Source organism: Geotrypetes seraphini, chromosome 8 (genome assembly GCF_902459505.1).
Source record: "Geotrypetes seraphini chromosome 8, aGeoSer1.1, whole genome shotgun sequence".
In the NCBI taxonomy this organism is placed as follows: Eukaryota; Metazoa; Chordata; class Amphibia; order Gymnophiona; family Dermophiidae; genus Geotrypetes; species Geotrypetes seraphini.
The window spans coordinates 169,094,803-169,119,767 of record NC_047091.1 but is presented as its reverse complement, the minus strand read 5'-3'; the positions used below and the strand labels follow the sequence as shown (position 1 = coordinate 169,119,767).

Genomic DNA, 24,965 nt, shown 5'->3' with positions numbered 1-24,965 from the left:
ATCTTTGCTGTTTCTGCCCAATGCATTCTGGGTATGTACCAGAACTGTATTATAGTCAAGGACATCCAGCTATGCCTACATGCTCAGCCTGTGTGAATCTTGGGGGAGTCATGGCTCATGTGCTGGTCTTATCTAACGAAGGCGCCTCCGTTTCACGGCCTGAGCGAGACTCTATACAGAAAGGCTATTCATCTAAGTTATGTTTCTGGATTGGTCCGGAGAGGTCATCTGATGAACCAAGTAGAATGTGCCTAATTATTAATTTAGTCTGTGTTGGGATGTGAGGGAACTTGCATCTTATCATAGGTTTTCTCTGCACATCTTCGATAATAATTAAGACCTGGAAAGTTACCTCTTGTGACTCTCTGCCTGAGAGAGAGAGAACCGGACTTTATACAGATCTGGATTCCATCACATTAAGGAAACCTTTGCTGCCAACCTAATTTACAGCTTCTCCAGTTGCTGGCAGCTGCATCATTTTCACTGTTACAAAATGTGAACCCCACTTTGCAGCTTGCTCAAAATGAGCCAGTTGTTCAGATAAGGATGAACCCAGATGCTCTCCTTAATAAGAAAGGCTGCCACCCTAGAGAAGTAAGGTGGGCGCATGCGTGCGGGTGCATGTGTGTTGGCCGTTCAGGACACTTGTAGCACACGTTGTAGCATTTGCTTTCCTCACACACACATTTCTTGAGCGGGTTAAATATGAACTCTCATCCATAAACAAGCACAGCAAATATACTGTAGATCATCCATCCCTACCCCATCCAAAGATATCATCAGTTGAACAAGGCAATAATTCAGATCACAGCAGCCTTACCCATCTTTATAATTAACTGTTCTAATGAAAATACAGTCATTCACATCTTTAAGAACATAAGAATAGCCATACTGAGTCAGACCAATGGTCCATCAAGCCCAGTAGCCCGTTCTCACTAGGGCCAATCCAGGTCACTAGTACCTAACCAAAACCCAAGGAGTAGCAATACTGCCACTGTCAATACAAGCAGTGTTACCTATCTGGATACCAGGGTTAGCAAAGAGCAGGGTAAACTGGTCACTACTGTGTTTCGCAAACCTACGGATCGGACTTCATATTTACATTATACCAGTTGCCATCCTGTCCGGTTGCGCCAGTCGGTGCCCGTGGGGCAATTCCTCAGGATTCGTCGGATCTGCTCAACATTGAGAGAGTATAAGGCTCAGGCAAAGGCTCTGTCTCTGCGTTTTAAGGCTCGTGGCTATCCTGATTGGATTATCAGAAGAGCGTACCGCAGAGCCCGCTATGCCAACCCTGAATTGTTAAGGGCTCCTGCCATTCGGCCTCCTTTAGAGCAACAGGTGTGTGTTATATCATTTTCCAATCAAGCCCACCAGATAGCTAATATTGTGAGGAAGCATTGGCATGTTTTGGGATATCATACTATTTTTAAGGAGACCCCGTGTATTGCTTTTGCTCGGTCTAAGAACTTGAAAGACCTTCTGGCTACCAGGAGTCGGGCCCACAGTGGGGGCAGCCATCAACCATGTGGACATTGTGATATGTGTCATTTATCTCTGTCAATTTCCACCTGGCAACATCCCCGGACTCAACGCACTTACCATCTCAGAGCGCAAACTTCGTGTGATTCTAAATGGGTAGTTTATGTCATCATCTGCCCGTGCGGTTTGTGCTATGTGGGACGGACCAGCAGAAGTGTTAGGGTCAGACTGCAAGAACACAGAAGCCGGATCCGTACTGGATCTCAGTCTGCCCTTTGGTACCCCACTGTGCTGATTTTGGTCATTGTTTTACTGACCTATCTTGGTTCGTGCTTGAGCAAGTCCCTCGGGACTTTAGAGGGGATCGACAGGCTCATCTGAATCTCAGGGAACAATATTGGATTTTTCAATTACAATCTGTTCAGCCGAATGGCCTTAACGAAAGTGTGGAATGGAATACCATTGTCTAATAGGGTTCTTGGCTTCTTTTAGATAATGGATTTTGGATACAGGGTATGGTGTGCTTGTGTGCGTGTGGGTGTGTGTGGGGGAGGAACTTTTCTGATTGTGGTGTTTCTATTGGTGGGTGTTCTTTGTTCCCTCCCTCTTTCTTTCTCTGCTCCTTTTTGTAGTGATGATTGTGTTGAGTGCTGGCACAGTATGATTGGTTGGTTCGTGCATGATGTCACCTGTAGATCTGTTTTAGCTGGTGTGCTCTCCCTCCCGGGCACCCCACCCTCCAGCCGTCCTCTCTGCTCGTGTTCTGTTGGAGGCCAGGTTCCTGAAGAAGGGCTCCTCCCGAAACCAGCGCGGTTGAACCTTTCCTCCTGGCGCGGTTTTTTCCGTCGGTGTGACAGTTTTGGATAAGTATTGTTTATTTTTGGATATGTTCTTCACTTTTTGGCATGGTTTTTGATTTCGTTGTGATTTTGTGCGTGCTTTTAGAGGGGGTTTCGGCTGGCAGGGTTTGTGTGGGGGTCGGTCAGGTTGCTTGTGTTGTGTTGAGTTTTATTTACTCACTTTGATTGTTGATTGCTTTGATTCTTGCACACACAGGGCGCTCGATGATGGTGTGTGGGTGGAGGCTTATTGCCTTGACCCAGAAGTGAAGTGTCGGAGCTGCGCTCCTATCACTGAGGGTTCACACTGAGAGCGCCCTACAACATTATACAGTGTGACATGCTTTTTTGACTTGTTACACTGTATTTGGCTTATAAGTTGTGAGACAAGTTTGGCACTGTGGGCTTCCCCCACGCAGACCTTGATGTGACTTGGTTGCCTTCCTTGTTTTTTCTAGTCACCGATACAGGGCAAGCAGTGGCTTCCTCCCATGTCTTTCTCAATAACAGACTATGGACTTTTCCTCCAGGAACGTGTCCAAACCTTTCTTAAAACCAGCAACGTTATCCGCTCTTATCACATCCTCAGGCAATGCATTCCAGAGCTTAACTATTCTTTGAGTGAAAAAACATTTCCTCCTATTGGTTTTAAAACTATTTCCCAGTAACTTCGAGTGTCCCCTAGTCTTTGTAATTTTTGACAGAGTGAAAAATCGATCCACTTGTACCCGTTCTACTCCACTCAGTTTCTTGTAGACTATAATCATATCTCCCCTCAGCCTTCTCTTTTCCAAGCTGAAGAGCCCTTTGACGAATACTCTGAGACTGTTGGTTTTTTATGATATGCCTTCGCAGATTGAATTACTGAGACAATTTGGTCACGTCAACGTTATTCAGTAAAAAGCTTTCTCTACTTTTTTTATATTAATACATTAATTTGAAGATACTAATCTCAGAATAACACTTAAGTACTCCTGCATACAACAAATAACTGCAATATGCAACAATGACACATACACCACATATCGTAATCTCCAGACAAATACTATAAAACCATATAATTGGGGGGAGTAAAAATAGCCAAGAAAAGGAAAACCATTAAAAATACAAATGTCCCAAACTATTAAGAAAAATTGTCAGTGGAGGTATTTTATTCATTGCCCAGTCTCATTTTCCACTTCAGTCATTTCCTCATCATACAAGGCTTTGCACCTTGGGCAACTGCTCCTCTTGTCTAATTTTGGGATTTTATAATAAACTCCGTTGTTTTTATATAATGGCAGTGACCCTGTGGTTAGAGCAGCTGCCTCACTGCCCCAAGGCTGTGTTTGATTCCCACTGCAGCAAATTGTGACTCTGGGAAGGTCACTTAATACTTCATTGCCCCAGGTACAAAATATGTTACTATCTAAATATGTAAACCACACAGAAAAAAGTGGTATACAAGTCCCATTCCTTTACTCTCTCTTCTACATTTTGATGTACAGCACTGTGTATGCTTGGCCTGGTAGCACTATAGAAATGATAAGTAGTATTAATAATATATCTAAAAATTTTAACAATAAGGAACAAAATTACTGTAATAAAAGTCAAGGAAAAAATATCATATTGCAGAGCTCACATCATGAAGGAACATCAGAGCTGGAAAAAAACAATAAGCTATGTTCTAAAGGTCATCATGACAAAAACCCAGGACCAAGCAGCCCTATTTCACACCCAATTTCTGATCAGCAAATGTTTCATCAAGCAGGAGCCTGAAATGTCCTGAGGGCACACAACACTCCTGCATTTGAGTGGATCACAGCAAGTCTTTTCATAGAGGAGGGGCCAGAAATTGTGCAGATCTTTACTGTAGTATTATTTTACCTGGATTGTAGAATAAATTTCTTGTTGGCCCAGACAATTTTCCTGAATTTGCTCTTCTGCAATGCCATCAGATAACTGAGGTTGGCCAGCACTACTTGCAGGTCTGTCATGGTGAAAATGCTTTGAACTGGAAAAAATATCCCAGTCACATACAACACAACAAAAACTCAGTTACTGATCAAAAAGAAATACTCTCCCCCTGAAGAAGAGGAAAAAAAAAAAAAAAGCCTGCCTTGAACAGTCCAGATCTTTTTTTCCCAATTTTGTTATCTATTAATATTACAGTTTGACAGGGAGTTTTTGGCAGGGTTACATGATTCCTGGCTCACCTTCCCAGAGATTATTTTAGGATAGAAATAAAGAATAAAATTTTGTTTCTTCTGCTCTCTATATTAACCCTTGACTAGTGAAACCCACAAGGTTAAAATATAGATTTTTTTATTTTTTTTTTGCAGCTGCTTTTTTCTCCCCCTTCTTGATATAATGAACACAGGTTTACCTAGAGTTGACTAACTGCAATCATAATCCCCAAGAAAACAGCTGACCAGTTTATGTGGTTGTTTTTTGTTTGGTGGTTGTTGTTGTTTATTGGGGGGAGGGAGGGCCGAAACCACCCGAGAGGCTGGGAAGGAGGGGTTGAGGAATGGATCACACAGACTACGGACGGCTGCTTTGGCGACTTATCCCTACGGCAAAGGAAAGTTTCCGAATCTGGTGCCGTTGAAGCGGCTTCAAATCTAGGGTATATAACGTTAAAAACTTTTTTTTTTTTTTTACAATTGCGAAATAAACAAACGCTGCCGTTTTTGAAGCCGCCGGAGCGCTACGCCCCGCATGCAAATTGGAGGTCATCGGACGTCGTCTCTTATTTACGCGATAGTACGACATTACGCGTTGGTTGCCATGGCGCTCAGGGAAGTTTTCAGTTGCTCTTTAAAGAGGACGCGAATGACAGGCATTAGCATAATAACGACTCTGAAAAATATAGAACGGGGTTTAAATAGAACATTCCAGCGATTTGAGCACACGTTTGTTTCTTTAGAGCATAGTGTCTGTTGGCTAATATGCTCTGAAAATGGATCTCTTCGTAAAAACTTGAGTTCAGGTTTGAGCCATGAAATTAAATTAAAAAAAAAAAAAAGATTTATTTTATTTTTTTGCATTTCAAACGTATTTGGGTAGGACAAACTAGGGAATCTAATATAATAAAACCCTTACCCGCGCATGCATAGTTGAAACGGCGTGATCCCTGTCGCCGTGATTTCTGCTTCCATGGCCGTGTTCTATGTGCGGCAGCTTGTGGCACGTGCAGCGATTTCAGTGGCGGTTTGACTCCACGCTGCAGTTGCCGGGACACCTCTTCTCCCTCTCTTCCCCCCCCCCCCCAAAAACCAGCAGCCGCAGCAGCCGCAGGGCATTTGCTAGGCCGACCCACTTCGATAATGCGAGATGGGCCGGCCTAGCAAAAGCCCCAAGGCTGCCCGGGTTAGCGGATGCTGGACAGAGGGAGCAGGGAAAGGAGAAGGGGTACTACTGGACAGGGGGATCAGGTAAGAGGTGCTGCTGGACAGGGGGGGTAAATGAAGAGAGAAGGGCTGCTGCTGGACAGGGGAAGCAGTGAAGGGGTGCTGCTGGATAGGGGAAGCAGTGAAGGGGTGCTGCTGGACAAGGGGGGAGGTAAAACAAAGGGAGAAGGGCTGCTGCTGGACAGGGGAGCAGGCAAAGGGTGGTGGTGGACAGCCGAGGAAAGAGAGCGAAAGAAAGAAAGACAGCGGCCAAGGTGAGAGAAAGAAAGACAGACATACACCTATTCTAGCACCCGTTAATGTAACGGGCTTAAAGACTAGTAAGATTATAAATGCACGCCCTTCGGACCGGGTCTCCACGTGCGCTTAATAGGAGTGGGGGGGAAGGTATGGGGAGGTTGTAGTTAAGCCAGCTCAGTTTGAATATGGTGCGTGGGCTGCTGGAGCCTAAAGTACAGGAAAGCTCTGCCCTACAGCTTGAGTGGAAGCGGAGCACTCACTTTCCCAGCTGTCCCAGCACTTAAGCTGCTGTGTGAAGCCTAGCCATTCCCAGTCAGAACGTGATTGCATTTAACCGGAGTGAATTTAATGTGAAAGAATAGAGGTTGGACCTATGACATCAGCACGCATAAGCGGATTGTGCGCTTATCTGAATTGCAAATATTCGGAGTTTATGACCATTGACTTTAATGTAAAAAAAAAAAAAAAAGAACCATGGTGGTAGGCTGCGCTTAACCGACATGCACTTAGGTGGAGTCAACTGTAACTTGTAGAACTGGTTAAGGCATTCCTCGAGAAAGATTTTTTTGACAAGTAAAATGAGTATCTTGATCTCTGAAGTTTTAGTTTCCCTTTATGAAGTTTGTTTAAATTAGATTTCAACTTTTACTCATAGTCCATGAAAGTTAACCTGGCAGTTTATGTGGCTTATTTAAATTTGTGAGTAGCTATTTTATGGAAAGTATATACATTTTGAGAAGCTATACTTTTGAATAAATGCAGTAAGTTAAAGTGAGAATTCAATGAAAATCTCTATATGTTTGGTATCACCTGAAAGCTCATGACATCATGCATATTTTTTAACATGGGTTTTTTTTTTCATTTTTCTCTAAGGGGAAATGCCTAGTCCTGAGCACATGGTAGCAGAGTTCTGAGCACATGGCAGAACAGTGAGCGGAGAGTGTGCTAGCAGGAAGAAGCAGAGAGAGGAGCAGAGAAGGCGGTGCTAGCAGGGGAAAAGGCGAGAGCTAACTCCGCCCACCCCTGACATCACCAGCCAAACTCCCCCCATAAAAGGGGACGAGCCAATGGCGCACAGCCGTTCGGCGCGCGGCGAAGGCACCTTTGCGAAGAGCCTTAAGAAGAGCCAAACTACATAAGACAACGATACCTTAGGGCAACAAGCGGACCTCTCAAACACACTATCCCTTCACCCTAATCGTACAGGCTCTCATACTAACTCACAGACAGCAACCCTCTCAGACATCTCAAACTCTCAGTCTCTCAGACACCCTTATCTTTCAAGCACTAGATACCCCAATCTTCCAACTCTCAGGCACCCTAACTTTCAAAATCTCACACCTGCTCACAGACAGATTTTTCTAATTTTCCTAATTCTCTTCCTTACTGACAGGCAGACCTCAATTACAACTCAGCAATGGCAGGGAGGACAAGAAGCGCAAAGTCTACAATCAAGACCAGTATTCCAGTTGCTATGGGGATCCAGGAAGCGACCACGGACTGCGTGCAGAAGGAGGAAGACCCAGGACGGTGGACAGAGGTCTCTGTGCAGACCGAGACCATCCCCCAGCGCTACACTACAGTCTCTACACAGACAGAGGAGGCTGCGCATCTGGATGGAGATCTCATGCAGGAACTAAGGAGCCTCAGGGAGGAGGTGATACGCCTGAGAAGCATCCTAGAGGACGAGGCCTACATTGACGGAGTCGTCCAGGAGCTGTCCCAAATCACCGAGCAGGCCCATGACAAGTCCATCCTCGAGACACCCAAATCATCAGCTTTGAAACCAACAATTGGGATACAGGAAATGGCTAGCGGCACTGACTCCTGGCAGCTGGTGACTTCCTCCACGGGCAAACATAGGAGACCCCCCCCCTTTTTTCAATCTCTTCATCTTCTCCTTCTTCTTTCAAACAGGGCAGCTATACATCAACCCCTCAACTCGCCCTGCGGAACAGATTCCAGATTCTTCAGGAAGGAACTGCCGATGAGGAACAGGAGCAGGCCCAACACACAGCTCCATCTCCAGGGACAACTGACCGGCTCCCCCCAAAGAAGCGCAGAGTAATAGTCATCGGGGATTCCATGCTGAGGGGCACCGAGGGACCAATTTGCAGACCGGATATGCAATCTAGGGAGGTCTGCTGTCTGCCTGGAGCCAGGATACGAGATGTCACCGCCAGTCTGGATAGACTACTCACGCCCAGAGACCACTTTCCTATGCTTCTTGTCCACATAGGAACCAACGACACTGCCAGGAACACACCGGAGACCATCACCAGAGACTTTGGAGCACTGGGTGAGAGGCTGAAGCGGACAGGAGCGCAGGTGGTTTTCTCATCGATCCTCCCAGTTAGAGGCAAGAGAAGAGCCAGAGATGAACGTATCCTGAGGACGAACGAGTGGCTACAGGGATGGTGCCGGGATATGAACTTCGGATTCCTAAACCATGGGGAAGCGCTACAAGGACTTCAGGGACCAGACGGACTCCATCTGACCAGTAGGGGTAAGAACGTCTTCGGACACCGACTAGCCCACCTGCTTCACAGGGCTTTAAACTAGGTAAGTCGGGGGAGGGTACCCATTCACATATTAGTGCAGAAAGGAATTATCCTGATGAGGTGAGTCGAAACTCCGCTTCCATGTCCAAGGTAAGTACCCACATTGCAAACAGTTCTTTGGGAGTCACACCGACTCGGGTAGGATACGCCTCACAGGGACTTAGCAAACACAAGATATGGAGGGCCATGTATGTCAATGCACACAGTTTAGGTAACAAAATTCTAGAATTGGAGGCTGAAATAAGGAATGCCAACCTAGATGTGGTGGCAATATCGGAAACTTGGTTCACGGACTCACATGGGTGGGATATGGCTATACCGGGCTACAATCTACTTCGTCAGGACAGAGAGGGCAGGTTAGGAGGGGGGGTAGCTCTATACATTAAAGAGGACATCAAAACCACCAGGATCACAGATGTCAAGTACACCGGGGAGTCCCTCTGGGTAAACCTGGCAAGAGGCAGAGAAAAATGCCTGTATCTAGGTGTGGTATACAGACCCCCAAGACAACTGGAAGACATGGACGCAGAATTAATTGAAGACATAGAGAATATCACTCTACGAGGAGAAGCTGTACTGCTAGGGGACTTCAATATGCCTGATGCAGACTGGAACTCATTTTCAGCGACAACCAGCGGTAGCAGGAGGCTCTTAACCTTCATAAAGGGAGCACGTCTCAAACAAATGGTAACGGAGCCCACTAGGGCCCAGGCGATCCTCGACCTGGTACTCACCAACGGGGAAAGCGTCTCAGAGGTCTCAGTAGGAGATACGCTAGCCTCCAGCGACCACAACATAGTATGGTTCAACCTTAGGAAAGGCTTCCCTAGATCAAACACGAAAACAAAGGTACTCAATTTCCGGGGCACAGACTTCGCACGCATGGGAGATTTTGTCCATCAGACGCTGCAGGACCAAGCGGAGACCGATGATGTAGAAGCTAAGTGGTTAACACTGAAATCAACCATACATGAAGCAACTAGCCGCTTCATAAAATCAGTAAATAAACGACAAAGAAACAATAAACCCCAATGGTTCACCGCGGAGATCTTGCACCTCATTAAGGAGAAGAAAAAAGCGTTTCTCTCCTACAAGCGCATGGAGAAAAGAGAGGCAAAAGTGGAATATAGGACCAGGTCTACAGCGGTCAAAATGGCAGTTAGAGAGGCAAAACTTCGAGTGGAAGAAATTCTGGCAAAAAACATTAAAAAGGGGGACAAATCCTTCTTCAGGTATATTAGTGACAGAAAAAGGAACACAGGCGGGATAGTACGCCTTAGAAGACCGGACGGAAGTTACGTGGAAGCAGATTCCGATAAAGCCGAACTACTGAATGAATACTTCTGCTCAGTATTCACCTGTGAGGCACCGGGATACGGTCCGCAGTTGAAGGCAACACAAAGCACAGAAGACCCGTTTCAGAATTTTGAGTTCACACCAGGTGAAGTTTACAGTGAACTGGCAAGACTCAAGGTGAACAAAGCCATGGGACCAGACAATTTGCACCCAAGAGTGCTCAGAGAATTGAGCGATGTCCTGGCAAAACCGTTGGCTGAGCTATTCAATCTCTCCCTAAGTAAGGGGAAAGTTCCCCTGGACTGGAAATTAGCTAATGTCGTTCCTCTGCATAAAAAGGGTTGCAGGGCAGAGGCTGCGAATTATAGACCGGTGAGTCTCACATCAATAGTGTGCAAACTCATGGAAACACTAATTAAAAGCAAATTGGACACGATCTTGAATGAAGGGAATCTTCGGGATCCCAGTCAGCATGGATTCACCAAGGGTAGGTCCTGCCAATCCAATCTCATCAGCTTCTTTGATTGGGTAACAAGAAAGTTGGACTTGGGAGAGTCTTTGGACGTCGTGTACCTGGACTTCAGTAAAGCTTTTGGCAGTGTCCCATACCGCAGGCTGCTAAGCAAGATGGAATCGATGGGGTTAGGAGAGACACTAACTGCATGGGTCAATGATTGGCTGAGTGGCAGACTTCAGAGGGTGGTGGTTAATGGTACCCTCTCTAAAACATCGGAGGTGACCAGTGGAGTGCCGCAGGGCTCGGTCCTGGGTCCACTCCTTTTCAACATATTCATAGGGGATCTGACTCAAGGGCTTCAAGGTAAAATAACACTATTCGCCGATGACGCCAAACTATGTAATATAGTAAGTGAATGCAGTTTACAGAATTATATGGCACAGGACCTGCTTACATTGGCAAGTTGGTCCTCAACCTGGCAGCTAGGCTTCAATGCTAAGAAATGTAAAGTCATGCACCTCGGAAGCGGAAATCCATGCAGGACGTACTTCTTGAACGGAGAAACTTTAACTAGGACTTCAGCAGAACGAGATTTAGGAGTAATCATCAGTGCAGACATGAAAACTGCCAATCAAGTGGAGAAGGCTTCATCTAAGGCAAGGCAGATATTGGGTTGTATCAATAGAAGTTTCGTCAGCCGAAAGCCTGAAGTCATAATGCCATTGTACAGGGCCATGGTGAGACCTCATCTGGAGTACTGTGTGCAATTCTGGAGGCCACATTACAGTAAAGATGTGCGCAGAATTGAATCGGTTCAACGGACGGCCACCAGGATGATCTCGGGGCTCAATGGTCTCTCGTACGAAGAGAGACTGAACAAATTGCAGCTCTACACTCTCGAGGAACGTAGGGAGAGGGGAGACATGATCGAAACATTTAAGTACCTCACGGGACGTGTCGAAGTGGAAGATGATATTTTCTTTCTCAAGGGACCCTCGGCCACAAGAGGGCACCCGCTCAAACTCAGGGGCGGAAAATTTCATGGCGACACCAGAAAGTATTTCTTCACAGAGAGAGTGGTTGATCATTGGAACAAGCTTCCAGAGCAGGTGATCGAGGCAGACAGCGTGCCAGACTTTAAGAATAAATGGGATACCCATGTGGGATCCCTACGAGGGTCAAGATAAGGAAATTGGGTCATTAGGGCATAGACAGGGGGTGGGTAAGCAGAGTGGGCAGACTTGATGGGCTGTAGCCCTTTTCTGCCGTCATCTTCTATGTTTCTATGTCTTTGTCAGTCAATTTTCTCAAGCGAATAAAACTTAGAAATGTGTTTGTCCTAATGTGTCTGTATGCATGCTAGTGTGTCTGCACTTTGTTCTTGGTGTTCTGTGTCAGAGAGTGCTAACAGGATATTGACAGATGTATCTGTGAAGGATCTTTATAAATCTTCATATATGCACCTCAAATAATAGTCTCCATTAGTTGTGCCCAGAACATGTTCCACCTCCAAAGAAAAGGTTTACTGTACTACCAATTATAGAATGATCCTACTGCTGCCACGGTTGCGGCCGCAGGGCGTGGCCGAAGGGGCGTGGCCTAAGGAGCAGGTCTCGCCCCTTGGAGCACCGTGGAGCCGGGGAGCGGGAGTTCAAGTTGTATAACTTTAATCTGTTATTATGGGTAACAGGAAAATTAAGCCTAAGAGCTCAACACCTGCTGTTTCTGGTCCTTTGGACAGACATTTGACATTTCCTACAGAAATTCCATCACAGCCTTTACTTGATATGAATTCTCCCACATCAGGAGCATCGTTGAGCCCCCTCGAAAGGACACCCCCCTTCAGTATCTGGTGGTAGCGGGAATATTACTCCTGCTATTTCTACTGGTTTAGTGGTATCGTCTACTCAGACAACTAAACTAGCTTTTACTGAAATACCTAAGGGTTTCTCAGAGAATCAGTGAAACAAACATTGGATTATTCACATTCTGTGTTTCAAAAGTTTGAGAATGTGAATTCTAACTTAAGTTGTTTGGATAAAAGATTAGGTGTGGTTGAAACTCAAAGTAATACATTGCAAGCTGTCTCAGTATCTGCTGTTAAGGATTCTACGGTGTTACACTCTAAAATGGAAATGTTGGAAAATATGCATAGAGCGAGGAATCTCCACTTGGTTAATTTCCCAGTGACTCATTTGTTATCTCCTGAAATATTGTTAAGGAAATTTTTTAAAGAAATACTGGGATTACTCAATGCGGAAAATTTCCCCAATAAATAATTGTTATTACATTCCGCAAAAGAAAATACAATCCGACCAGGAGGCGGACCACCTGGTAACAGACGAAAAAAATCTGACAGTTTTTGAAAGACACTCAGGATGTGATCCAGAGTAGGTCCACCATGGTAATAACATGCATGAGTGAGATAGATAAAATGTTGATAATGAAACTTTACTTTAAGAATAGGTTAGCTAAATTTTGTGGAGATTTGGTTAGAATTTTTCCTGATGTCTCAAGAGCTATGCAATTAAGAAGGAAAGAATTTCTGAAATTAAGAATAAGAGTTTTAGCTCTTGAGGCATCTTTTTATCTAAAATTTCCATGCCATGCAAATGTCTTGTTAAAGTACAAGACATTGAATATGTATTTTGGGATCCTATCCAATTGCAACAATTTCTAATAGCTCGAGAACAGAAATGAGGTTTTTCTTTTATATGATTCATCACTGAGAAATATGGTAGGATGTTAGAGTCCCAAATAGTATGGAATGATTAAGATTCATATGAATCAAGAACCAATTTCTTAGTTTTCCTTTAATTTTGTTAGTTGAAAAGTAGCATGTCTCCCCATTATTGTGGAATTGAAAAGGATTGTTTTGTGCTGTATAAGTATTGTTAAAACTTTGTGTAAGAAACCTTTTTTTCCTTGGTATCATTTGATATTGTTAATTATTAAATTTATAAATAAAAAGAATGATCCTGACCAGACTGCACAGAATATACATTTAAATCAGTGGTTCTCGGTGCAAGATTCTCAAAACTTTAACACTGTCACTAAACTGTTTTCCAGCGGTTTAGCCTGCACGCATTTTAGCGGTGGATTATCAAAAGGGATTATCTCTGTCTTTAGCGAGGTTTCTAGCAGTCTCCGACAATGGCATGCAAATGTGCTCTTTAACATTGAAATGAGCTCTCCGGTGAATTCTTAAAAATCGCTGAGGCATTTTTGAAGAGCGGCGTCAGCTTTTGACGACAAAAACAGCGACTGGTCCAGGGGTGCCATTACAGTGCCAGCACTTGTGTTTTGATTGTGGCTAATGAAAAAAAAAAAAGTGTATCTATATATTTTTAGTGGAGGGTAGTAAAATCATGCTTCTTTTGAGTTTTGGGGAGAGACAGGCATGTTTCATGCACACCTGTTAAAAGCCGTTTCTTCTTGAATGCATGTATGATACCCTTGTCTTGTGTGTTTCTGGCTGTGGGTCTTGATTAAATTTTACATGAAAAACAAATGACAAGATTTACCTGAATTATAGTAGTTTTTTGGAGCGAAAGGCATGTTTTATGCGCGATTGAAAAAAGTCGACTTTGCTTCTCCCCTCCTCTCCCTTCCATTCGTCCAATAGTGCAGCAGGAGAGTATGTTTTTGTTTTGGAGGGTTTTTTATGGCGTTTTTCTGTGCATGTGCCCATTAGCGATGGGGCACAAGCAAATGTAGGAAATCTTCACTGCTGTCCGCCGATCTTTTATTTGCATGCACAATTTTTTAAGAATGTCTCGGTTTTTTAGATTCAGTATCAAAATGGCTGTGGTAGCAGACTGTCACTTTTTAATGTGAGTTTTTGAAAATCCTGGCATCAGTCCTCAGGATATCCACAATTAATATGCAGAAGACAGATTTGTATGCAATGCCTCCAATATATGCAAATATTTCTCTTACCTATTAATTGTAGAGGTCCTGAAAACCTAACTGGCTGTGTGTGTCCCAAGGACTGGATTGGGAAACCCTGATGTTAGATTAATCAGGAAGTTGAAACACAGAGCCTCTTTTACATGGGCTAAATATTGTATATCCTATTTTAGACCTATGGGTCACTTGGCACTTAGCTCACATTAATGCTATTAGCACATGTTACGTTTTAGTAAAAAGGACCCCTTAGTTCAAAATCAGAACAGAACTATAAAACTGGATTAATTTGCTCATCTGTATAAGTATGTAACTTAAAAAAAAAAATAGTAAGTGAACAGAGGCTGAAGGTATGTACAGCATTATTTCTCACTATAGAAAATATAGGACAACTAGGTGATTAGTTTTGAAGAATGCCAGAGGGAGGCAAAATTGGTAATTTTCCCATAAGAAATACATGGGGGTGGAGGGGCTGAACAAAGGCTTTCAAAAATGCTACATTTTCTACTAGTTCTCCTTGGTAATACTTTTCTTCCCCCATACCACCCCCACAAACAGTGAAAAAAAAGAAAAATACTGTACATTATATGTTTTTAATAGTAGTGCAATGAGAACAGATTCTTCCTGAATCCTGCTGAAATGGAAAGCCTGTAACAATGGTGAAGCCACAGGTATGTATGCTTGAGTGGCCCAGGGCCCACCCAATTTGGACCAAGACCCATCCAAAATTGTGGCACTCTTGCTGTGGCTGGCGGGGATGCCTAAACCTCTTTCTTGGGCAACCAGCACTCTTATTCGCTCCATAAGACGCACCTTCATTTCTGCCCACTTTTTGGGGGGAAAAAAGTGTGTCTTAAGGAGTAAAAATACGGTAGTTCTCTCTTTAGAATTTACTCTGCTAGATCTGATTGATTCTAGGGCATGTACCTCTTTAGATATAAAAGGTATGTATAATTCTTTCCCAAATAATACTGACCAAAAAGTGGTAAAGAGATTGTCATAATCCTGACCTAGTTACAAATCTGTAACCTTCATGCTAGTTAGTGTGCTTTTGGCAATTTTCTGTTGTAGCCTTTAGAAGGTACTGGTTGTTTTTCACTCTTGCTTACCAAATGGCTACAGTAAAACATCCAGGCACAATTTTAAAAAATGCATACTAAGGTACTGCTCTATTGATCGATTTTTCTCAGAATCTCCAAAACCACTTATTTATCTGCTATAATAAAACGCTAAGCGCGCATGAGCACTCCTACCTGCGTGTTCCCTGATCCGTATGTCCGAGGTAGGCAGGAGTGCGCATGCGCGCTTAGCTGTGGCAGTGGCCGATTGACGTAGGCAGGAAACACGCCGCTACTCCCCCCTTGCCAGAGAAATGTCTCTATAACTGGCCGCATTGGACCGCGAGGAGGTCATTGGGAAGTGGGCAGGTGCTGACAGCGGCCGTCGCGTGCACCGAATTGGCGCTCGGGGGCAAGGAAAATGGGAGATGGGCATTAATGGCCTTTCGCGAGCATGCCATTGTGGCCAGCCAACCAGCTCCAGCTCATCCGCTGCAGCCAGAACTTATGGTTATTACACTTTTTTTATAGCAGTAACCGGCAGCAAATAACACGACGGCAACTCCCCCCTTACTCACTGTAAGTCAGTTTGTCCCCCCCGGCACACCTGAACCCCCGTTGAGCCTACCATCCAACCCTCCCACCGCATTTCAAACACAAACCTCCTTGCTGCAGCAGCATCCACAGCACTCTAAACATTCTGCTTCGCGGACTTCTACTGCCCTGATTTCTGCTGCATCTCTGATGATGTCATTAGGGACGCGGCAGAGGAAATCAGGGCAGTAGAAGGCCGCAAAGCAGAATGTTTAGAGTGCTGTGGACGCTGCTGCAGTGAGGAGGTTTGTGTTCATCTCGCGGTGGGAGGGTCGGATGGGAGGGTCAGTGGGGTCGGCTGCACGGCAGCTGTAGTGGCGGGGGAGTAGAAGGAAACATGCTGCAAATGCTGAATTCTACTGTACGGGAGAATGGGGGGTAGAAATGAAAGGTTCTACTGCACAGGGGGATGGGAGGCAGGCAGGCTGGCTTCGGGGGGGTGGAACAAACTCTAAAAGACATCGATGGGGCATAGGAAGGAGGCACTGGGGGCACTAGGGACATGGGAAGGGGCACTGAGGGCACTAAGGACATAGGAGGTACTGGGGGCACTAAGGACATGGGACAGAGGCACTGGGGGCACTAAGGACACAGAACGGAGGCAATGGGGCACTAAGGACAATACACAGAGGCACTAAGGACATGGGAAGGAGGCACTGGGGGCACTAAGAACATGGGAAGGAGGCACTGGGGACACTAAGGACATGGGAAGGAGGCACTGGGGGCACTAAGGACATGGGAAGGAGGCACTGGGGACACTAAGGACATGGGAAGGAGGCACTGGGGGCACTAAGGACAAGGGAAGGAGGCACTGGGGACACTAAGGACATAGGAAGGGGCACTGAGGGCCCTAAGGACATAGGAGGCACTGAGGGCACTAAGGACATAGAATGGGACACTAAGGACATGGAAGGCAGCACTGGGGGCACTAAGGACATAGGAAGGAGGCACTAAGGATGGGACACTATGGACATAGGAAGGGGCCACGGAGAGACAGGCAGGCATAGCGCAACAGAGAAATATAGGCAGGGGGCCAGGGAGACAGAGACAGAAAGAAAAACAGACAGGGGGCCAGGGAGAGACACAAACAGAAAGAATGACAGACAGACAGACGGCGTCCAAGGAGAGAGACACAGAAAAAAAACCCCAGACAGACAGACATCTACCCTAGCCCAGATGTTGTTCAAGTGGGCGGAAAAACTCATCTACAGGTGCTCTCTGTGGCCCATGTTGCAGGAGTAGAGAAAGCGTAACAGGTGTTATCCAGGGTCATCAGGCAGATATTCTCTACATGTGGGTGACGTCATCCATGGAGCCCCGTCACGGACAGCTTTTCAAGCAAACTTGATTGAAGATCTAAAAGTTTGCTAGTGCTGCACCACGCATGCGTGTGCCTTCCCGCCCCACTAGAGGGCGCGTCTCCTCAACATGGTCCTCTGTTCAGATAGCTAGCAAAGAAGCCAACCCGGGGAGGAGGGAGGGTTGCGAGAACATCTGCCTGCTGTCCCTGGATAACACCTGTTACGGTAAGTAACTGTGCTTTATCCCAGGACAAGCAGGCAGCATATTCTCTACATGTGGGTGACCTCCAAGCTAACCAGGATGGGATGGTGGGAGAATTGGCAATTTAAGAGAACAGATTACGCAAAACCGACTGGCTGAACAGGCCGTTGCGTCTGGAAAAAGTATCCAGACAGTAGTGAGAGGTGAAGGTATGGACCGAGGACCAATTGGCGGCCTTGCAGATCTCCTCAATAGGCGTGGACCTGAGGAAAGCGACAGATGCCGCCATCGCTCGGACTTTATGCCCTGTGACCCGACCCAGCAGTGGGAGACCAGCCTGAGCGTAGCAGAAGGAAATACAAGCAGCTAACCAGTTGAACAAGGTGCGCTTGGAAAAATGACGCCCCAACTGATTTGGATCGAAAGATATGAAGAGTTGAGGAGCCATCCGATGAGATTGGGTACATTGAGATAAAATGCTAACGCCCTCTTACAGTCCAATAGTGTGAAGCGCCACCTCCCCAGGATGAGAGTGGGGCTTAGGAAAAAACACCGGAAGAACAATGGACTGGTTGAGGTGGAAATCCGAAACCACCTTAGGCAAGAACCTAGGATAAGTACGAAGGACCACCTTGTCATGATGAAAAACAGTAAAAGGCGGGTCCGCAACGAGAGCTTGCAGCTCACTGACTCTGCGAGCAGACGTGAGAGCAATCAGGAACAAGACCTTCCAAGTGAAAAACTTCAGATGAGCCTTGTCAATGGGTTCAAATGGAGGTTTCATCAATTGTGCCAGAACCATATTAAGATCCCAAACCATCGGGGGAGGTTTGAGTGGAGGATGAACATTGAAGAGGCCCTTAATAAAACGGGAAACTACCGGATGGACAGAAAGCGGTTTCCTATCAAGCGGCTGATGAAAGGCAGCAATCGCACTGAGGTGGACTCGAATAGATGTCGTTTTGAGACCAGACCGAGACAAGTGTAACAGGTAATCCAGCACGGAAGACAAGGAGGCAGACAGTGGTGGCGATAACTGAGACCTGGCTCACAGACTCCCACGGGTGGGACATGGTCATACCGGGTTACAACTTGCTTCGCCGGGACAGGGAGGGCAGAATGGGAGGAGGTGTAGCATTATATACTAAAGATGACATTAAGGTCACAAGAATCTCAGATGTCCAGTACACTGGGGAATCCCTTTGGGTTAATTTGGCCAGAGGGAAGGACAAATGCTTGTATCTTGGCGTAATTTACAGACCCCCAAGACAACAGGATGACCTGGATATGGAAATAATCGGAGATATAGAAAATATCACCCTGCGTGGGGACACAGTATTGCTAGGCGACTTCAACATGCCTGATGTGGATTGGGATACACTTACCTCTGCTTCCGGCAGCAGCAGGAGGCTATTAAACTCTATGAAGGGAGCTGGTCTCAAGCAACTGGTATTAGTCCCAACAAGGGATCAGGCAATACTGGACCTATTACTTACCAATGGAGAAAGTGTCACAGAGGTCTCGGTGGGCGAGACATTGGCCTCCAGTGACCACAACATGGTATGGTTCGATCTTAGGAAAGGTTTTACTAAATCTACTACACTGACCAGGGTCCTCAAATTCAAGGACACAAACTTCCAAGACATGGGTTCCTTTGTTCACCAGGCGCTACAAAGCCAAGCAGAAACCAATAGGAAGAAATGTGGTCGTCTCTGAAAGCCACCATACAGGAAGCAACAAACCACTATGTTAAATCAGTAAGTAAAAGGCGAAGGATCAACAAGCCGCAGTGGTTTACTGAGGAGATCTCAGACCTCATCAAGGAGAAGAAAAAAGCATTCATCTCTTACAAACAATCGGGGAAACAGGACTCTAGAGCAGACTACCTGATCAAGTCAAAAGCCGTCAAAACAGCAGTCAGGGAGGCTAAATTCCACAAGGAGGAGTCTCTAGCAAAGAACATCCAGAAGGGAGATAAATCCTTCTTCAGGTATATCAGTGACAGAAGTAAAAACTCAGGCGGGATAGTATGTCTCAGGAATCCACAAGGAGACTATGTGGAAAAGGATTCGGAAAAAGCCCAACTATTAAATGAATACTTCTGCTTAGTATTCACCCGAGAAGCGCCGGGACTTGGCCCTCAGCTATAGACAAGGGTTGGCTCAGTTGACCCGTTTAGAAACTTTGAGTTTACGCCCAGCAGTGTCTACGATGAGCTGTCAAAGCTTAAGGTTAACAAAGCAATGGGGCCTGACCTACACCCCAGGGTGCTTACGGAGCTGAGTGATGTCTTGGCAGAGCCACTGTCCGCGCTCTTCAACCTCTCCCTTAGTACAGGCACTGTCCCGTTGGACTGGAGGACGGCTAACGTCATTCCACTCCACAAGAAAGGCTCAAAATGGAGACAGCAAACTACAGACCAGTGAATCTAACATCGATAGTAAGCAAACTAATGGAAACCTAATCAAACGCCAATTGGATAAGATCCTGGATGAGGAGAATCTATGGGATCCCCGTCAACATGGATTTACTAAGGGGAGATCATGCCAATCCAACCTGATCAGCTTCTTTAACTGGGTGACGGGGAAGCTGGATATTGGGGAGTCCCTGGACATCGTGTACCTGAACTTTAGCAAAGCATTCGATAGTGTACCACACCGCAGGTTGCTGAGCAAGATGAGTTCTATAGGATTAGTGATACATTGACGAAATGGGTTGGGAACTGGCTTGGAGGTAGGCTTCAAAGGGTAGTGGTAAACGGCACCCCCTCCGAAATGACGGAGGTGATCAGTGGAGTGCCACAGGGCTCAGTCTTGGGCCCGATCCTAATCAACATCTTTATAAGGGACTTGGCAGAAGGGCTTCGAGGTAAGATAACATTATTCGCCGATGACGCCAAACTAAGTAATGTAGTGGGCAAATGCACAACGGACGAAGATACAATGCCCGACAACATGATGCACGACCTACTCCTACTGGAGCACTGGTCTAGGACCTGGCAACTCAACTTCAATGCTAAAAAATGCAAAGTTATGCACCTGGGCAGCCAAAATCCATGCAAGTCTTATACCCTTAATGGTGAGATCCTAGCAAAAACGGTAGCAGAATGAGACTTGGGGGTAATCGTCAGTGGGGACATGAAGTCTGCCAATCAAGTGGAGCAAGCTTCATCCAAGGCAAGACAAATCATGGGTTGCATACGAAGGGGTTTCGTCAGCCGTAAGGCGGAAGTCATTATGCCATTGTATAGATCCATGGTGAGGCCCCACCTAGAATACTGTGTGCAATTCTGGAGGCCGCATTATCGCAAGGATGTGCTGAGACTGGAGTCGGTGCAGAGAATGGCCACCCGGATGGTCTCGGGACTCAAGGATCTCCCATACGAAGAATGGCTTGACAAATTACAGCTTTACTCGCTCGAGGAGCGCAGAGAGAGGGGGGACATGATCGAGACGTTCAAGTATCTTACGGGCCGCATTGAGGCGGAGGAAGATATCTTCTTTTTCAAGGGCCCCACGACAACAAGAGGGCATCCATGGAAAATCAGGGGCGGGAAACTACGAGGTGACACCAGGAAATTCTTTTTCACTGAAAGGGTGGTTGATCGCTGGAATAGTCTTCCACTGCAGGTGATTGAGGCCAGCAGCGTGCCTGATTTTAAGGCCAAATGGAATCGGCACATGGGATCTATTCACAGGGCAAAGGTAGGGGAGGGACATTAGGGTGGGCAGACTGGATGGGCCGTGGCCCTTATCTGCCGTCTATTTCTATGTTTCTATGTTTCTATGAGCTGGACGAGAATCTTCAGAATCAGGGGAAATGGAGGGAACGCGTATAGGAACCGGTCCATCCAATCCAGAAGGAAAGCATCTGCCTCGAGACGATCCGGGGAGTAAATCCTGGAGAAGAAGAGAGGCAACTGGTGATTGAGGGAGGAGGCGAACAGATCTATCTGCAGCGTCCCCCAGCGAGCGAACACCCGACGCAGAGTGGAGAAGTGGAGCAACCACTCGTGTGGTTGGAGCAGGCGGCTCAATTTGTCTGCCAGCCAGTTCTGCCGACCCTGGATGTAGATCGCTCGAAGGAAGATGTTGTGACGTATCACCCACTCCCAGAGCCAAAGAGCCTCCCGACACAGAGACAGGGATCCTGTACCCCCCTACTTGTTCACATAATACATTGCCACCTGGTTGTCCGTTCGCACCAGGACCATGCGATCCTGAAGCAAATGCCAAAAGGCTACCAAAGCATTGTAAATAGCCCGAAGCACCAGCAGGTTGATGTGGCAGCAACAGTCGGCGCTGGACCAAGGACCCTGAGTGCAGAGGCTGTTGAGGTGAGCCCCACAGGCATACGTGGAGAAGTCCATTGTTAGGACCTTCTGCAGCGGGGGCGCGTGAAAGAGAAAACCTCTGGAAAGATTGGAAGAGAGCGACCACCAGCAGAGCGAACACCTCAAGGAGGGAGTCACCGCAATGTGCTGAGATGCAGGATCCCGGTCCTGTCTCCACTGGGACGCCAGGGTCCACTGAGGTACCCGGAGGTGAAGTCTGGCAAAAGGAGTCACATGAACTATGGAGGCCATGTGTCCCAACATGATCATCATCTGCTTGGCTGAGGCCATAGACTGAAGGGAGACCTGCCGACATAGGTGGATGAGTGTGGCCTGCCGAGGTTGAGGCAGAAACGAGCGGAGGCGAACCGTGTCCAAAATCACCCCAATGAACTGCAGAGACTGAGAGGGGCACAACTGGGACTTGGGGAAGTTGACCTCGAAGGAATGTAATAGTCCGTTGGGTCGCTGAAATAACCTCCCGCCCCAACGGTGCTTTGATAAGCCAGTTGTCGAGGTACAGGAACACATGAAGATCCTGCGACCGCAGGGCTGCCGCCACCACCACGAGGCACTTCGTGAAACACAGAAACATAGAAATTGACGGCAGATAAGGGCCACGGCCCATCCAGTCTGCCCACCCTACTGACCCTCCCCTGCCTTTACTTTGCGAATAGATCCCACGTGTCGATCCCATTTGGCCTTAAAATCAGGCACGCTGCTGGCCTCAATCACCTGAAGTGGAAGACTATTCCAGCGATCAACCATCCTTTCGGTGAAAAAGAATTTCCTGGTGTCACCACGCAGTTTCCCGCCTCTGATTTTCCACGGATGTCCTCTTGTTGCCGTGGGACCCTTGAAAAAGAAGATATCCTCCTCTGCATCGATGCGGCCCGTGAGATACTTGAACGTCTCGATCATGTCTCCCCTCTCTCTGCGCTCCTCGAGCGAGTATAGGTGTAATTTATCTAACCGTTCTTCGTACGGGAGATCCTTCAGTCCTGAGACCATCCGGGTGGCCATTCTCTGGACCGACTCCAGCCTCAGCACATCCTTACGGTAATGCGGCCTCCAGAATTGTACACAGTATTCCAGGTGGGGTCTCACCAGGGATCTATACAGAGACATAATGACTTCAGGCTTACGGCTGACGAAGCCCCTGCGTATGCAACCTATGATTTGTCTTGCCTTGGAAGAAGCTTGCTCCACTTGATTGGCAGCCTTCATGTCCTCACTGACGATCACCCCTAAGTCCCGTTCTGCTACTGTTCTTGTTAGGATCTCGCCATTAAGGGTATAAGTCCTGCATGGATTTTGGGTACCCAGGTGCATAACTTTGCATTTTTTGGCATTGAAGCTGAGCTGCCATGTCTTAGACCAGGTCTCTAGTAAGAATAGATCGTGCATCATGTTGTCAGGCATTGAATTTTTTCCTATTGTACTTTTGCCTACTACATTGCTTAGTTTGGCATCATCGGCAAATAATGTTATCTTACCTCGGAGCCCTTCTGCCAAGTCCCTTATAAAGATATTGAATAGTATCGGGCCTAAGACAGAGCCCTGGGGCACCCCACTGATCACCTCCGCCATTGCAGAGGGGGGTGCCGTTCACCATCACCCTTTGAACCCTGCCTCCAAGCCAGTTCCCAACCCACTTCGTCAATGTGTCGCCCAATCCTATGGAACTCATCTTGCTTAGCAACCTGCGATGAGGTACGCTATCGAATGCCTTGCTAAAGTCCAGGTATACGATGTCCAGGGACTCTCCAACATCTAACTTCCCTGTCACCCAGTCAAAGAAGCTGATCAGGTTGGATTGGCAGGATCTCCCCTTAGTAAAACCATGTTGACGGGGATCCCGTAGGTTCTCTTCATTCAGGATTGTATCTAATTGGTGTTTGATAAGAGTTTCCATTAGTTTGCTCACTATTGATGTGAGACTCACTGGTCTGTAGTATGCCGCTTCTGTCTTGGAGCCTTTCTTGTGGAGTGGAATAACGTTAGCCTTCTTCCAGTCCAATGGGACGCTACCTGAACTAAGGGAAAGGTTGAAGAGCGCTGACAGCGGCTCCGCCAAGACATCACTTAACTCCCTGAGCACCCTGGGGTGCAGATTGTCCGGTCCCATTGCCTTGTAAACCTTGAGCTTTGACAGCTCCATGTAGACACTGTTGGGCGTGAATTTGAAATCGCTAAATGGGTCTATTGAGTCAGCCCTTGTCTGTAGCTGAGGTCCATGCCCCGGCGCTTCTCGGGTGAAGACAGAGCAGAAGTATTCATTTAACAGTTGGGCTTTTTCTGAGTCCTTTTCCACATAGTCTCCGTCTGGTTTTCTTAGACGTACTATTCCCCCTGAGTTTTTACTTCTGTCACTGATATACCTGAAGAATGATTTATCTCCCTTATGGATGTTCTTTGCTAGAGATTCCTCCATGTTGAATTTAGCCTCCCTGACTGCTGTTTTAATGGCTTTTGACTTGGTCAGGTATTCTGCTCTGGAGACCTGTTCCCTTGATTGTTTGTAAGAGATGAATGCTTTTTTCTTTTCTTTGATGAGGTCTGAGATCTCCGCAGTGAACCACTGCGGTTTATTGTTTCTACGGCGTTTACTTACCAGCTTAACATAACGGTTCGTCGCTTCCTGTATGGTGGCTTTCAAAGTCGACCACATTTCTTCCACACTACCGGTTTCTGCTTGGCTTTGTAGCATCTGGTGAACAAAGTCACCCATCTCTTGGAAGTTTGTGTCCTTGAATTTGAGGACCTTGGTTAGTGTTGCAGATTTAGTGAAGCCTTTCCCAAGATTGAACCATATCATGTTGTGGTCGCTGGAGGCCAATGTGTCTCCCACCGAGACTTCTGCGACACTTTCACCATTGGTAAGTAACAGGTCCAGTATTGCCTGATCCGTTGTTGGTTCCAACACCAATTGCCTGAGATGTGCTCCCTTCAAGGAGTTTAATAGCCTCCTGCTGATGCCGGAAGCAGCGGTAAGTGTGCCCCAATCAACATCAGGCATGTTGAAGTCACCTAACAATACTGTGTCCCCACGCAAGGTGATATTCTCTATGTCTCCAATCAATTCCATATCCAGGTCATCCTGTTGTTTTGGGGGTCTGTAAATAACGCCAAGATACAGGCATTTGTCCTTCCCTCTGGCCAAATTAACCCAAAGGGATTCCCCAGAGTATTGGACATCTGTGATTCTTGTGACCTTAATGTCATCCTTTGTATATAATGCTACACCTCCTCCCAATCTGCCCTCCCTGTCCCGGCGAAGCAGGTTGTAACCTGGTATGACCAT

At 46.5% G+C, this 24,965-nt stretch overlaps 1 protein-coding gene across 7 annotated transcripts in view; it reads right to left on the bottom strand.

The window, feature by feature from the left end:
• Nucleotides 1-24,965, bottom strand: part of GRK3 (G protein-coupled receptor kinase 3) — a 466,643-nt gene that overhangs the window by 406,650 nt on the left and 35,028 nt on the right. Inside the window, exons 1-2 of one of the 7 annotated variants that reach the window (XM_033955472.1) lie at nucleotides 4,687-5,181; nucleotides 4,188-4,314 (exon numbers count right to left, since the gene is read on the bottom strand). The exons of 2 other annotated variants lie outside the window; for them this stretch is intronic. In XM_033955472.1, the coding sequence (XP_033811363.1) occupies nucleotides 4,188-4,297 (110 nt within the window). In that variant the 5' untranslated portion in view covers nucleotides 4,298-4,314; nucleotides 4,687-5,181. Of the gene's footprint in view, nucleotides 1-3,942; nucleotides 4,144-4,187; nucleotides 5,182-5,405; nucleotides 5,476-24,965 lie in introns of those variants that run through there. 4 more of the 7 variants (XM_033955473.1, XM_033955471.1, XM_033955476.1 and 1 more) reach the window with 4 other exon arrangements.